General features: G+C 39.2%; 1 protein-coding gene across 2 annotated transcripts in view; it reads right to left on the reverse strand.

Moving 5' to 3' along the window:
- Positions 1 to 16,963, reverse strand: part of dpysl3 (dihydropyrimidinase like 3) — a 132,686-nt gene that overhangs the window by 46,257 nt on the left and 69,466 nt on the right. For both annotated transcript variants that reach the window (XM_039775017.1, XM_039775018.1), the window contains exons 2-5: positions 9,329 to 9,417; positions 7,230 to 7,414; positions 4,820 to 4,984; positions 1,598 to 1,659 (exon numbers count right to left, since the gene is read on the reverse strand). In XM_039775017.1, the coding sequence (XP_039630951.1) occupies positions 1,598 to 1,659; positions 4,820 to 4,984; positions 7,230 to 7,414; positions 9,329 to 9,417 (501 nt within the window). The remainder of the gene's footprint in view (positions 1 to 1,597; positions 1,660 to 4,819; positions 4,985 to 7,229; positions 7,415 to 9,328; positions 9,418 to 16,963) is intronic.

Below are 16,963 nucleotides of genomic sequence, written 5' to 3' on the forward strand. Positions count from 1 at the left end.
CGCAAGACCATGTTAGCTGCATAGCTCAGCTCGGAGCGAAATGAAGTGAATGGGAGGGGAGATGATGACGTGACTCCCCCACCCTCCTTAACTCTCCATCCCTCCACAAACACAGTCTCTCGGCATGACAAACGCCAGCGGCAGCGTGTCTATGAACTTAATTTAAACTTAAGCTTTACACCTTGCTTTCCTATTGATATGTCTACAAAGGCTTGTTCACCTTCAGAGGGTTGTTCCTCTCTTACTGCATCAATAAACAGCTCGTCTTCCTCTTTATCTGAGACATCACACATTGCATGCACGGATTTACCTTTCCTAGTCCTGCAAACTATAGCGAATTGGCTCAATTTACCACATTTTTTACAGTCTTCCTTTAGCTGGACATTGACTTTTTCCACCGTGTGCTTTGTTTCCGCAGTAGCTGCACTTATGAATATGCTTGTATGCGTCACTCGCGTCATATTCTTTTGCTGCTTTCTCAATTGTGTAATGTGTTTTTTGTTCAGCGCTCTTTGGAGCTCTTGCTTGTTGTCTGTGTACTGCGTTCACAGTCAGTTCACGTGAGCCGCTTGGAGTACATGCTTCGAAGGTTCTCAGCTGTGCTTCTGCTATCTCATGCGATCTTGCGATGTCCACGGCTTAATTTAATGTTAGCTAAGACCCGGCACTTAAAAGTTTCTCTCGCACTTTCGCTGAGTTTGTGCCAAACACTAGTCTATCCCTGACCATCTCATCTTCGTTTGCATAAGCACAGTCCTTCACCTGCAAATATTTAGCGGCAGCGTGTCTATTGGATTGCTGCTGACGGACGGCCTTATATGGGCAGGCACTCAATTACGTGGGAGGCGTGATGATGCGGGATGCAACTCCACCTCACATGGCGACCGAGCTGCAGGCTATGGCCGCATTTATGTATGTAAGTAGGTTCCAGTTCTGACAGTTGCTCGTAGAATTTCAAAATGAAACCTGCTTAACGTTTGTAAATAAGCTGTAAGGAATGAGCCTGCAAAATTTCAGCCTTCTACCTACACGGGAAGTTGGAGAATTGGTGATGAGTCAGTCAGTCAGTCAGTGAGGGCTTTGCCTTTTATTAGTATACCTGGAGATTGATTGATTTCAGTCTAAACGTAAAGTTATTATACTCACTAATCATGGTGTCAAGGGAGTGCCGACATGTTGCATGAAGATTAGATCACGTAAGTAAGAATTTTACTGCACTCTGTAAACATGACAATAATAATCCTCTAAATCTCTGATGCTATTTGTTATTCTGATTTTTACATTCACTGATCAGCACTGTGATTTCCAATAAGCAACCACCTTCTTGACTAGTGTGCTCTCTAGTAAACCCCATACCAGCTCTGAGCATCAGGTGAAGCACATAGGTTACACATTATAATGAAAGAAGGAATGGTGGGAAAAACTCTGGCACTTTTAAGAAGGAAAGAAACTACAGTGTGTTAGTGAAGGCTGTCTGAAAAGCTAAACATTTATTTAGATTTTGGTCATGTACATGTAAATCAAGAAAAGGTTGTGACTTTTATTCCATATAAACCCCTGACACAGGGCACACTTGAACTATGAGATTTACACCTACCTCGCTGCTGGTCATCTGATAGAGGTCCTTATAGGTCATGTATACCAGGAAAGAGTTAACTCCTGCAGAAAAGGAGGCACAAGCTGTATGAGGAGGAGCACGGCACAGAACAGCACAGTGCATGTGATAATTACAGAGGCCAAATGGAATGAGTGGACGTTCCAGATATGGCTGGCTCAGAGCCGTTAAACCACATTCAAAAGGCAGAGCTGCAAACAGGGTGTAGCCACTGCTGGACCGCTTTGTCTAGAACACATAGCAATAATACGCAAATTCTGGTTTTCCTGTAGTGATATCTTCTGTCTTTATTAGAAAGCTAACCTCCCAAGTGATCTGGGAATGGGGATGGGGTTACATGCTCCCTACTCCAGTTTAATAATTTAAGAAGGTTTATAAAAAAACAAAAAAAAAACACTTCATTCTTTTTTTAAGATTGTGTCTTCATTTGAGTTAATTATCCACAAAGATGCTTGTCCATAAAGTAACATGAATTTACTGAAACTATCTAGCATCACCGACAGGAGTCAGGCAACCATCAATAAAAATAGCAAGACACTATCCGCAGATACAGAACTCAAACAAGTTATTATTTCACCCTGTTAGACTTCTAAATATCAGTTTTAATTATTTAAAGACCCATTTGCATTGGCATAACGCATAAACAAGGCCATAAAATTAAATGCAAGCATGTGTTTGAACAATGTTGCCAACAACAAGCAGTTTTTCACGTGGCGCTGCTATCTTTTGGTTAATAAGGCTTTTTGGATACAAGTCTGCCCCTCCACAATGTGAAAAGCTGACTTCTTATAGGCCACCACTTCCTGTCTCTCTGCAAAGCATATCCATACTAGTGTATGAATCTGTGTTCTCAGGTAGCACGACTGTAACACGTCCCAACCCACCACCACTCTGTCCATAGCTACAAACACTTTAAAAATTTATAATGCTAATTTTATTTCTTCAAAGATTCAGGCCCTCACAAAGAAGTAAACAAGACATGGTGCGCCAATGTCAACCTGAAAAGCCACTGTTAACTGTCATGCGACTTACAGCAAATACGGAGCTATGTTAAGTGATTCTCCAAGTCAATATGCCGCAGCTTAAATGACTTTTCCCAGGCACCACAACCCGTCAGCAACCTCAGCTAGCAATGGAGGGTGAGAAACTGCTTATCAGAAAGGGCAAAAATAAGGTCAATAAGCAGTTAGCTGGGCACAAGTATCATTACTTCATTGGTCTAGGAATAATATCTCATCATAGGGTGGCAACTTCAACCATGGCCTACAGCTCTAAAGCACTTCTTTTATTCCTAAAAAGTTGTCCACTCATTGGGATTACGTGGCGTAAGTTAGTGTGTTTCTGTGTTAGGATACTGTTTACATTACCCAGTAGTGGAATAAGTGGGTTAAGAAAACTAAAAATATTATATAATAAGTCTATAATATTGCTATAAACCCTTTATTTAATTCAGCAGCTTGTTCTGGCAGAACTAGATACAAGGTCTGAAAACAGTCCATCGCTTTAGCCACTGATGCACACACCAACCCTCATGCTAGGCCAAGCTGGAAGCATTAATTCACCTAACTTGTATATCTGTGGGTAAGTGAGAGGAAAACTGGAGTATCACAAGGAATCCCCAACAGACATTTGGAAAAACTACATACCCCATAAAGTATATTAGGGAAAATATTTCATTCACTTGCACTGTTGCAGAGTGGTTGCCCATGTCGAGTTTGTACATTGATCTGTGTATGCGTGAGTTTTCCTCCCACTCCCCATAGGAATACATTCATTAAATAGACATTAGATTCTGACAAGAAAGAAATGAGACAATCAAAAGATAAAATAAATCTCAGATAAAGAGCAGATGGTTAAATTCACTGTGAGTAAGCCTTTTATAACTTGGCCACCGGGACATCACACACCACATTGTGTATACATATAGCAACACAGAGAATCAAAATGACAGATGCTCAAAATGGCACTAATTATGCCACCAGAAACGGGGTAAAACAAACAGTTATGGATAAAGAAACTAGATTTACTTAAACATTGACAGCTAACTACTTCAGCACTTTCCCCAACTGAAAAAAGAAAACTTAATGGAGAGACAATTGTCACAGGGCAATCACTAGAACTTGGGAACTGATATGAAACCATTGTCTTGTGTGTTATATGGAACAATTATTTGTAGTTATATATCCTGCCGATTACACCATTTTTAAAAAAATAATTCATTCAAAAGTGTAAGAAAACCTAAGCCTGGCACTGGTGACTATACTTGTTATGGTTGCTAAAATTAGGCATCCACCTATTGTTGTTGTATTTACAAGAGGAAATTAAAAATAACAGGATGGATGACAGGACATTTAGTGTTCCTGTCAGGTTGCGGTAGATCCCTTACCATTTGCATTCAATGTAATCCTATTTAGCAAAAATTGTGCTGCATCAGTTCATAAAAGGTTCAAAGCATATAACCACCTTTATAAGCATTTGACTGTGGTGGTAGCTGAAGTTCACAGTATAAATTCCAGTGTGGAAAACAGAGCATTCAAATGCCACACACTATAAATAGGTATTAAAAACCCAAGAAGCCTTCAGAGCAAATTGAAATATTCTTATTAATTCAGAGATTTCAAATTCAAATATCAATATAATTTTCAATACATTTATCTTAAAATGAAGAAGCACCGAGGCAAAAATGACTCCCAGTTTGAGCCTAAGACAAAAGGTGTCCTTTCCTTGAAGTGGGCAGCAGAAAAAATAATAAAATGTCAGATTACAAATACAAATCTCTACTGCTCTTTTACAAAGATGATGAGCCTACTAATATTGGACAGATGGATTAAGTAAATTACAGTGATGCAAAGGGTATAAATGTTAGGATTCTTTTTATTTTATTTTACGCAAATATTATAATAACAGTGTGAACAGCTCATTTCCTTGACAGCCTCAAAAAGGAGGGAGGTCTAATTGGGTGAAATCTTTACACACCCACAAATGCCTGGAGCTGTGCTCTTTTTCAAAGCTGCCAAGTGTATTTTTAGCAATGACCCACTTCCTGAAACATAAACGAGATGAGTTTTCTATCTGAGGAGAAAGATGGTCAGCACGTATTGCTGATCCCTACTTTAGATAAGAAGAAAAATCACTTTATTACTGCACTGTTTTATGAGTTTAAATACATGCACAAGATGGACTAGGGCAAGAAACACACAACACCTTTCTCTTTGACCAGGACTTCAATCTCCTGCTTGACACTGTCATTCCAGTGAGTTATATCAAGGTGTAGGGAGTAATCACAGCAGACCTTTTCATCTGCCCATTCCTTCATTCTCTCAAAAGCTTCAAGAAGACTGGAGCCAGGATCTGGCACAACATGGTCAACTGAAAGTAGAGAGAAAATTTGCGATGAGAGGTTAGCAGAGAACTGCAGGAAAAGGTAAACAAATAAATATGAAAAGCCAATCACTCAAAGTAAGCATCATGTAACAATGTAGAATAAGTAGGCCATTTAAAATTATTAAGAAATGGAGTTGTTTTTTTAATTAAAACAGTGAAATGACAGATTTTATTTCAAATCTGATAATGACGGCTGACTCTATGGACTAAATATCTGATACAGGTTCAACAGGGTTTGTGCTGTCAGTCTAATGAGAAATGTTACTGCAATATGGAAGGACACCATTCTGACTAGCCTTCAATTACAGCTTGAGATAGCAGCAGAAGACACCCCAGATATTACAGTAATTCTTCACTATATCGCGCTTCGACATTCGCGGCTTCACTCTATCGTGGATTTTATATGTAAGCATATTTAAATATATATTGCAGATTTTTTGCTGGTTCGTGGGTTTCTGTGGACAATGGTGCTTTTTATTTCTGGGACATGCTTCCTCAGTTGGTTTGCCCAGTTGATTTCATACAAGGGACACTGTTGGCGAATGGCTGAGAAGCTACCCAATCAGAGCACGTGGTTAAGTTCCTGGGTGCTGATTGGCTCAGCGACGGAGATCAGAATTTAATTCCGCTTTGCGTTAACCAGGAAATCTCATCTCACTCATTCAGCATCAATGTGTTTCGCTGTCTAAAGAGTTAACTTTCGTCAATAAGCTGCTCAATGCCCACTCCGAGACGCTGAGCGACTAAGATTTGGCCAGGATGACCAAGTCAGCAAGCGAGGAAGATAAGGAACAAGAGGACCCAGGACAGGAAGAAGACGCTGGCCTAACTCTCGAGCATCTCGCGACCATTCTACGAATGGCAAAAGATCTCCAGACATCAGTTGAAGAATGGGACATGCAAATGATTCGTTCTTTGCAATTTAGAAATGCTCTTGACAACGCCACGAAAGTGTATAAAAACCTCCTTACACAAATGAAAAAGCAGCGCCAGCCAACTGCCCATCACGTTGTTCCTTATACCACCTAGTACGCCTTCAGTAGAAGAAGAAACTCAAGACGACAACGGCGGTGCTACACAGTTGCCTGAAGAGGCTCCTTTAGAAGAGCTGCAATGCTCTCCTTTGTTAAAATTAAACTCATCGTTATCGGACAAGTCGTCATGTCATTGTTGGTGAGTACCCATAACTAATTTTCTACGTACTTAGTACATGTACGTACATTTAGTGTCACTGTACACACATTTTACTGTATACAATTTTTCTTGCATTGTACATATTTATTGTTGGTGGCCTGTCTATCATAATGGCTGTAACATTTAGGTTTTACTGTATATAAACAGTGTGTTTACATACATAATTTCAACGAATCTTACCTAATATCTAAGAGAATACAAAGGGTTTATGCTGTATAACTGTGCGGGAAATGTTTATAAGAGTGTGGGAGAGTTTATAAGGGTTTAAAATATATAAAAATAACCACATAAACATATGGTTTTAATTTCACGGATTTTCACCTTTCGCGGGTGTTCTGGAACGTAACCCCTGCGATTGAGGAGGGATCACTGTACTGCCACAGTTTACTCACAGCCAGCCATACGATATTTGCATTGTGGAAATTAAATGTGCTGTTGGCAGCCTGGGAGTTTTGATACACTGATGTCATGGGATGTGTGTGATGTATGTACTATGAGGAGGACTGCAGCACTGCCAGGATAGACTGATGGCGAGCTGGCAAATGGCACACAAAGTATCAGAAGATGACTCAACAATTTACTGAATATAAACTTTTTACAAGATAACGTCCAAATGTGTGTGAGTATATAAGTATGTGTGCATCTTCCTGCCAATGTAAAGTTGAATCTTATGTCTTGACTACCATTGCCTCAGGTTTAAAAGTCAACAGATAACGGCTTTTAGATTAGAATTCTGCTTTGAAATGTACATTTTATAATTAATACCATTAGTTCCTTAAACAATATGTATGTCACACTGACAACGCACTAACTTTAATGTCTACAATTTCAGATAATATTACTTGTAAAGAAAGCAAATACACTAAGACTGGGCATAGCTTTAAGGAAACTGGAAAAATGTTAGTTTTGTTTCTGACTTTTATAATCATTTTTCCTTGGTCTTTATTTTGTGTAGTATCTGTGTCTCTAGATACATTATGGTACATAGAGGTTTGTGCACAATACCTCAGAGTCAAAAAAAAAAAAAAAGTCTGACCTATCATGGTAGTTCCACCAGCCAGAGCTGCCTTTGACCCCTGGAAGAAGTCATCCACCGCCGTGATTCCCCTATATGGCATCTGCAGCCGCGTATGGATGTCAATGCCACCGGGTATAACCATTTTGCCATTGGCCTCTATGACCTTAACACCGCCTGGAACAATCAGGTTATCTCCAATTTGCCTGTTAAAAAAAAAAAAAAGAAGCATACAACAGAGTGTGCCTTCTATCCTTATAAGGATGACCAGTTTCAAATTAGGTAACAACCATTAAAGTGCCATATGAGTAAAATCGCCTGGTTTAAGGGAGACTTTCCCTTTGACCCAACAGTATGAGACATGAAGAATAAACTATGATAAGAATGGAGGCAGGTTATGTCATTAAAAATCCAGGGATGGTTTCTCAATCTTATTAAGGATTCTAACCATTTTTTGGGGTTCTTTCTCCAATCAGAAAATCCAGCACTTTCCATGATAGTCAAACAGGAAAAAAAAAATCAAAGAAAATAGAAAAAGTGCAAACCCAAAATTGGTGGATGGATGGTCTAGACTATAAACACTAGACCCACCATTAAAATCATTTTTTTAACAAAAAGTAACAAAAATAATGTCTCCACCACAACCACAGTAAAGCACACTTCTTGGATATTCTTAATACATGCCATCTTTATGCTAAACATAAGCAAAGGACATTAGGCCCCACAAGTTCAAACACTTTCACCATATTTATCCTTATAACACTAATTTCCATTCTATCAAGATCTTGTGATGCAATCAACCCAAGGCCAGCAAAAGACCCCGCAGGCCTCCGGGTGACTTACAGAAGCTCCTTCACAGAGAACTGATTGAACTTTCAACAATGAAGCACGCGAACACCAGGTCACTTAATGCAGCATTGCATTTTTAACTTTTGATTTTGGTGCGAGACTCGATCGTTACCTTTGGAGCCCCCCTTGATCATTTTGATTTGTAGATATTCGATCATTTCATCAACGGGGCGGCATGGGCTTGGTGAAAGGGCCCCTTTGCACCACGGGCCCCTGGGCATGCACCCAGAATGCCCTGAAGGTAGATCAGCCCATGAATCAACCGTATTATAGTACCAGGGGCTTTACAACAGGCTCTTCCTATAATTATTTCCCAGTTGAAACTGAGACTTTTGAAGTGATTTGTTGAGGACCACAAAGTCTGGCAGAACTGAACTGGCAAAGTTGGGTCTGAAAATTCTTACTTAACCACTAAGCTTTAGTTGCCTTTCTGGACAATGAAGACTGCTCTTAATTAACCTCTAACTATAAGACTGTAATCTGTTAGCAAATACAGATTTTCACTTCTCATTAACTCTGAATTGATGTCACCACACAACAAGATGTACACCGTAAAGTGGTAACAGACTACAGAACTACATTGGCACAGGAGGAAGGTTTGAAACCACAAGATTGCCAAAGCAAATCCCAACCCTGTGTAGCTACTCCCAAGTCACCCAATGCACTACAAATAGAAATAAATGTGCTGCAGAACTGCTACATGTTGGCTTTTACCATGAAAGGTTCACACACAATCCAACTCACTACAACTCTAATTGGTAATGTACTATTATGTACATTATGTACAATGTACAATTCAGAGGTGCACAGAACTAACATCTATCCCAGCATCATCAGGTGCAAAGGCAGAAACTAATCTTGGGCTGGGTGCCACTCCATCACAAGGCCCACTCAGACACATTCACACTCACAAGGGGCAAACTTTGAATTATTATTTATTTAATTAATATTAATTAAGGTGCCATATATGAGTAAATTACTCAGTGAGTGACCACAGCTGTAAATCACAAGACCTTGTACACTACCAAGGAGTGTCCTCTCTTTACCTTTAAAATAACCTGCATACTCAAAATCTAAGATATAACTAAAGGAACAGTGAGGTTGCCCATCTGTAAAAAGTAAAATTTACACTGATGGACAAAACAAAGACCAAACCCTCAAAAGTGACCCAACATTAAATTTAGTAGCATCTGGACACCTTCGCTGTCACCTCTCACACTGGAAAGCAAACACAATTAGGGTACAGTGTGTGAAATTATGGTGATACATACTTAATGAGGCCATCCTCCATGTAAATATCGGCGTAAAATGACTGGTCATCATTCACTATTCTTCCTCCTTTGATCAGAAGCCTGTCACTCTGAAATATAAAAACACACAAACAATACTATTTTAGTTTACTTGCTCATAAATGATTAAGTCATACTTTAGTAGTTTTAGCTTAGATATTAGGGCCTTGTGTTACTTTGGATTACACACAGAACAGCAGTTATGATAGATGAGCAGCACTGGCATTTCTCCATTATTACAATACCAAAATAGTCCAAAAATATAAAATGTGGGTTCTTTTAAAAACACTCGAGCAAAGTGAGAAAACAGCAAAAATATAAAGTAACAAAGGGAAATAAACAAGAACAAAAACAACCGAAACTTTTGAGTTTGCCTTTTTGACCTGGCTATTGGTGGAATGGCTTCCCCATTTTCCTAATTCCAAGTACCACAAGGCTCTCATTTTCCCTTCCTCACTCAAACCAGGTCCTGGCATCTCCTTAGATAATCCACTTGCCGGCTGTAAATTGTACTGGCCTATGAGGTAGCAGCGTTTAGAAAGAGAAATTAGATCAGGAGATGGCCGTGGATATATTCAACTAGCTAAGGTCAAAATTGGGAGAACAAAATCAAGTAAACAGAGTTCAGAATGTGAAACAATAATCATAGTCAATACTTGAAATGAGAGGGTCAAAAACCAGGAATTTACACTCAAACTGAGTTAAAACCTAAGTTGAAGAGAGTGGTCAAAAGGACAGAAAAGGGCTTGTAACCAAACATCATTTTTACATTCAAAGAATATAACACTGATATCCACGAACTTGGACAACCAGGGAGTGTATGATGTGGACCTATGTGTACTGCACACTTCCAGTTGACCTCCCCTAGGAACACCACAGAAATGATATATACAAAGCATCTCAAAATGGTGACACCCATACAAAAACAAAATGTCACTGTCAAAGAACATAATTAATTTCTAAAGTCAGTACAAAATAAACAAATAAAAAAAATAAACGTAAGCACTGGATTCCTTGGTCTATAAAACACCAAAATGATGTATACATTATTTTTAGAGACCCATAGAAAAACTAAAAACAACGGTCAGATCATGACACAGATCCATCTTCTTCCTGTGAGACTTCTCAGCTCCATCCTGTAGTTATTTTTAGAAGCAGGATTGCCCTTCTCCAGTTATAAGTTAACCATTGCTGAAATCCCTCATCTGGTTCCAATTGTTTCTACACTTTGGCCGAAAAACTTTAGCAATGCCACATATTTTGCAATAATGTTATAATTCAGTGTGCTCCTGTCCTATAGTGTCAGCATTTCATACAGCAGATCACTGTGTGGCTTAACTTTAAGAACTCGTTTAGATGTAGTCGCAGGCTTAACCAATGACAGTTATTCCTGGAACCAGAAGTCAAACCTCCACACCCTTTAACACGAGAAGCATCAAGAAAGAATAAGGTGGAACTAAAGAGCAGTTTTGCTAGCTATAAAGAGTCAACTACAATTTCAGTAACAATTGCCAGTGTTGGGCTCCATGCTTCACGCAGAGATGCAAAAAATCAATTAAACGGCTTGGCCTAGAGATTCAGAAGTCTTCTTCCATCTTCCATTGTTCATCTGTGGATTAAACTAGTACAGTATTGTATCACCATTATCACTGGACACTGGTAGGACTGAAAGCTTGCTCTCTTTTAGGAAGCCGATTCTTACTACCTACCATGGAACATGTCATCATTATATCTGTAGCAGTTCATTTTCATTTGTAACTTCAGAAGTTTGCAATGGACAATACATACAGTACACACACACACCTTATATACTTGCATATATAATATTTGTTTATGTGTGCATATGTAAGAATTTGTGTGGCATCTTCAGAAAGTATTCAGACCGATTCGCTTTTTTCACATTTTGTTATGTTACAACCTTTAAAATTAATTTTTCCTTAAAAAGACAACACTTAATATCTCAGAATGACAAAACAAAAACGGGACAAAAGGAATTTTTTGCAAATTTATTAAAAATAAAAAACTTAAGCATCACATTGACACAAGTATTAGACTCTTTGCTATGACACTTGAAATTTGGCTCAGGTGTATCCCATTGTAATGACCACCATGGAGATGGTTCTAACTGAAAAATTCAATTGATTGGATGTGATAAGAAAAGCTACACAACTGCCTAATAAGGTCTCACAGATGACAATGTGTATCAGAGCCTTACTAACCCTTGAGGTTGAAAGATTTGCCTCCAGAGCTTTGAGACGGGTTTGTGCTGCGGCATAGATTTGGAGATTTTCAGCACTGAAGATTCCCAAGAGCACAGTGGCCTCCATAATTCTTAAATGGAATAAGTCTGGAACAACCACAACTCTTCTTAGAGCTGCTGCTCTGTCAAACTGAGCAACTTGGGGAGGAGGGCCTTGATATGAGGAGTGACTAAAACCGCAATGGTCACTCTGGCTGTACCCAACAGAACCGGTGTACAGATGGGAGACATTTTCAGAAAGACAACCACCATTACAAATCTCCACTAATCTGAAAATTATGGCAGAGTGGCCAGAATACACATGAAATTCTGCTTGAAATGTAGAGAAAGGGCACTTAAATGACTCTCGACTATGAGAAACAAGATTCTGTGGTCTGATGAAACCAAGATAGAACTGTTTGGCCTTAATTCTAAGCAACATGTCTGAAGGAAGCCAGTCACCGCTCATCACCTGTGCAGTATCATTCCAACAGTGAAGATGGTGGTGGTGGTGGTATCATGCTATGGTGGCGGCTTTTCAATGGTAAGGCCTGGGAGTCTAGTCAGGGTTGAGGAGAATCTAAACAAAACAAACTAAATAAATAACTTTTATGAAAACCTGCACCACAGCACTCTAGGCCTCTGAGTGGCTGAAGTTTCACCTTCCAATAGGAAAAAGACCTTTAACACAGAGTAACGAAAACACAGGAGTGGCTTAGAATCAAATCTGTTAATGTTCTTGTGCGGCACAGCCTACTTTGAAAACAGTGAAGGTGTCTGAATACTTTCTGAAGACACTTTATATATCTGCAATTTATAATGTATTACTTTCAGTACTCTTTGAATGTCTGGTTGCAACCTTTAATTTGTCTATCTGTATTTATATTAGGTGTTTTTAGGACTGCTTAGGGTAGTGAAAGAATTTAGAGTTGACTCCATTCAGATCATTTATTTAGTATATAAAGTTAGTCTAGGTAGCAGAGGTTACTACTATCACAGCAAGAGGTCATTCAAGACCCCATGGTTTATAGTATAAGCCTGACTGCAGGGTCTCATGTTCCCTAGAATGCTGGGGATGATGTTTTCAGACGTACTGGGTAGGACAACCAACTTGGGCCTCCCCAGTGCACCTCTATTGAGGTTAACAATTAAGAAATTCTGGTGCCACTAGGGGGAGTCATATCCACAAGACACCAGAGGATGATGATGTCAGCTGGGACAATGGAAGCGCTTACAGCAGGGTACCCGGAAGTTGGGTCACAATTAGGGGTGTGCGATATTGGCAAAAAAATATATCTCGATATATTTCTGGGACTTTGACAATAATGATCATTAGAATTTTGCATCCTTTTAAAATGTGTTTGTAAAAGTCTTATTGATCTAGCTTGGTCTTGTCAATAGGATATTAAGTAGCTTACTAATGAGATTTATGGAAACAACAGTTAAGGAAAAGAGGTTTTATTTATTTACATACAACCCAGTGTGGAAAATGTAATTAAAAAAAAAGAAAAAAGCAAGTTATAAATTCTCCTCAAATTTTATTTCATTGCAGAAAGTATGAACACAAAATAATTCATGTTTTTTTTTGGTCAACATCGTTTGATTTGTAAATAAATATCCATTCTTGCCATTCAGGCTTGCAACACATTTCAAAAAAAGTTGGGACAGTACAGCATTTACCACTTTGTACAGTTCCCCTGTCTGTTAACAACACTTAAAAGATGTTTAGGCATTGAAGAAATCAAGTGACTAAGTGTTGCAGGTGTTAGTTTGTCCCATTCTTCCTGCAAACAACGTTTTAGGTGCGCAACAGTACGGGGTCTTCGTTGACGCATTTTTCATTTCAAAATGCGCCAAACATTCTCTATAGGAGACAAATCAGGGCTGCAGGCAGGCCAGTCAAGCATCCGCACCCTCTTCTTACGCAGCCATGCCTTTGTTATGCGTGCAGTATGTGGTTTGGCATCGTCTTGCTGAAATAAGCATGGGCATCCCTGGAAAAGACGTCATCTTGAAGGCAGCATTTGTTCCTCCAAAACTGAGATATACTTCTCAGCATTGATGGTGCCATCGCAGAAGTGCAAGTTACCTTTGCCGAAGGCACTGACACAACCCCATACCATGACAGACCCTGGCTATTGGACTTGTATCTGGTAACAGTCTGGATGGTCCTTTTCCACTTTGGTCTGCAGCACACGCCGTCCATTTCTTCCAAAAAAGATGTGAAAAACCGATTCGTCTGACCACAATACACGTTTCCACTGCACAATGGACCATCCCAGATGCCTCCGAGCCCAGAGAAGTCGACGGCGCTTCTGGACACTATTTATGTAGGGCTTCCTTTTGGCACAGTACAGTTTTAGCTGGCATTTCCTAATGTAACTACGTACTGTAGTGCTTGAGAGTGACTTCCTGAAGTAGTCCTGAGCCCACGCAGTTATATCATTTATTGATGAATGACGGTTTTTAATGCAGTGCTGTCTGAGGGCTCGGAGATCATGGCCATTCAGTTTAGGCTTGCACCCTTGGCCTTTCTGCACAGTAATTTCTCCAGATTCCCTGATTCTTTTCACTATGTTATGCACTGTAGAGGGAGAAATGCCCAAATCTTTTCCTATCTGTCTTTGAGAAATTTTTTTCTTCATCATTGCAAAGATGTTTGCCTGCACTTGGTTGCAAACTGGCGATCCTCTGCCCATCTTTGCTCCTAAAGGAGTAGGCCTTTCCTCGATGCTGCTTTTGTACCGAATCATGATTGCAATCACCTGTTAACATCACCAGTTTCAAATCACATCATTATTTAGTTATTATACCTCATTACTACCCCTGAATTGCCCCCATCCCAACTTTTTTTGGAATGTGTTGCAAGCCTGAATGACAAGAATGGATGTTTATTTACAAATCAAATGATGTTGACCAAAAAAAACATGACTTATCTTGTGTTCATACTGTCTGCAATGAAATAAAAGTTAAGGGAAATTTGTAAATTACTGCTTTATTTTTTTATTCACATTTTCCACACTGTCCCAACTTTTTCTGATTTGGGGTTGTAAAACTGAAGTAAAATAACACAAAAAATGTTTAAAAACACGGGTCTATGTACAACTGAAGTCAAACAGTGCAAGTATTAGTAAACCATTTCAAAGTGGCCTACAGGATTTACACAAAAATTGTACAAAGACCAACAAAACTACTATAATGAGAGCATTGACCCTTAATGTAAACAAGATATGAATTCAAAGGGAATAACATACTAATCATTATTGAACTATAGGGCATGAACATTATAGTCTGGATAAACAAACTGCTCTGCTGTAAGGTGAAATGTGCAGCATACAAGCAAGAACAGCAATCTAACTGCACAAGAAAAAAAAATATAACATTTGTAAACGAGTTTTGTCGTATATTGCACAAAGACACAAAAAACCCACAAACCTAAATATTTTTAAACAAATTGCTAACTTCAAACTCTGCCCAATATTGCACAAAGATATCAATTGCAAAATTCTACTGAGGAAACTTCAAATTGTGTGACAGAAACACCATTCTGTCCACAGCATCTGGCTTCAGAGTAGCAACGTGTCAAAAGCCCACTTAGAAGTGCTGCTTGAGGCAGGGATGCACAGGCACTTTTTTGCAAGTTTCCCAAATTTGGGGAAATGAACTTCTTGTGTTTTCCACCACTTAAGTGGATTTACATCACTGCCCACCTCAGGTATCATCAAGTAGCTCTTGATCTCTTTTTCAATGGCAGAAGACTCGTCTTCTCTGGACTTCTGTTTTATTGCTCTCTCATTTGTGTCATCACCTGTTCAAACTTCTGCAGCCATATAGTCAGGATGGATTGGGGTGAGGAGGCTGGGATCCGTGTGAGTGTTTAAAATAATGAAAGAAAAAATGTGCTTTGGAATCAAGGACCACCAACCAAGATAGCTTGTGAAATAAAATTTGCCCGACAGACATGCTTCATCCGGAAATAAAAATAACCCATTTGAACGAAGTACGTGATTTGTTCAAATGGATTCATAATTTGTCTGACTGGGTTAATGATTTGTTCAAAATTATTTTTTTTTTTTTGTCTGACACCATACTAGATCAATTTCATTTAAAAAAAAGTTATAGTAAGAACCTGAATTATTCACCAATGGCAATATGAAGCCTATGTTGAAAACAATGAAGCTTCTTCCAGATGTTAATCTGTGGTGAACTGATGTTAGCCCTGCTGTCTATCTATTGACATACAAACCATGCTGTCTTCTGGAAGCAAACACGATGTAAGTGCATCTTTAAGACCTTGCACAATGATGTCACCTGTGAGGTCTTCTGGGAAGTAAGATGTTTGTAAACAGTAGCTTTGCAATCGCCAGGTTTCATTGATGAACTGCACTACCAAGGAGAGGTATGGCTCAGATATTCGGCTTAGCCATAAATCCATTGTTGTGGAAAAATGCGAAACCTTCTGAAGTTTATGCATCAGAGTTTGGTGACATGAATCATACAATTTAGGCAGAGCTGTTTGACTGAAATATGTTTGGCCAGGCAGTGTGTATCTTGAGTCTAAAGTATTCAAGACCTCTGGAATGTAATTGGTGACGATGTTTGTTATGTCATGCCGTCCGTATGGCACTTACAAAATGATTCTGCTAAAGTTTACTGAGTGTGTTTTTGAACGTGTACCTTGGGTGATTTAGACCTGTGAAGGACAGTCAACTCCTGAAGCTTTTTATAGTCTTCATATTCAGTGAGATGGTTAGTTCACAGATGGTGAAACAAGTTAGTTGTCAAGCTGTCTTTAATGGTACCTAATTTCTGACATAGTTTGCAGATTGTCTACTTTTGAGCAACATAGTCTTTTCAAAGCCAAACCACCTTCAAGTGAGTATGGATGATCCACGTCTTGCGATTAAATCTAAAAACGTAGATTGTGAGGCTGTTTTATCTTCTGGAGCTGTTTGCTTACTCAGTTTTATGCGGCTGCGCTAGCTTAAGTTGTGGTGTGTGGACAGCTCACGCCTATGTTCTCGTTTCGTGCACACGCTGTAGTCTATCCTGTTAGGTTAAATGAGATAGTGAGTGTGCGGACTCTCAAGGTGCATTTTTTTGACTGTCTTTTGCAAAGTGAGTGACATGTAATTTCATCTCGTACATCATTAAAACTACATTTAAGATATTATCATAGACAATACATATTGAACACTCCTAGTCATAATATAAACCAGCCTTGATTCCTTTGCTCAGAAAGCTGAGATTTGGGAGGCAGCAGGTGAGAAGAGCTCACTCACTCAGTGGGTCAGAGGGAGGAGGTAGAACCAAAGTAGTGGAAGGTGAGCAGGGGAAACATGTAACTAAGTAGCCCAGGGTCTCTACTGTTTAGCTAG

Source organism: Polypterus senegalus, chromosome 13, assembly GCF_016835505.1.
Source record: "Polypterus senegalus isolate Bchr_013 chromosome 13, ASM1683550v1, whole genome shotgun sequence".
In the NCBI taxonomy this organism is placed as follows: domain Eukaryota; kingdom Metazoa; phylum Chordata; class Cladistia; order Polypteriformes; family Polypteridae; genus Polypterus; species Polypterus senegalus.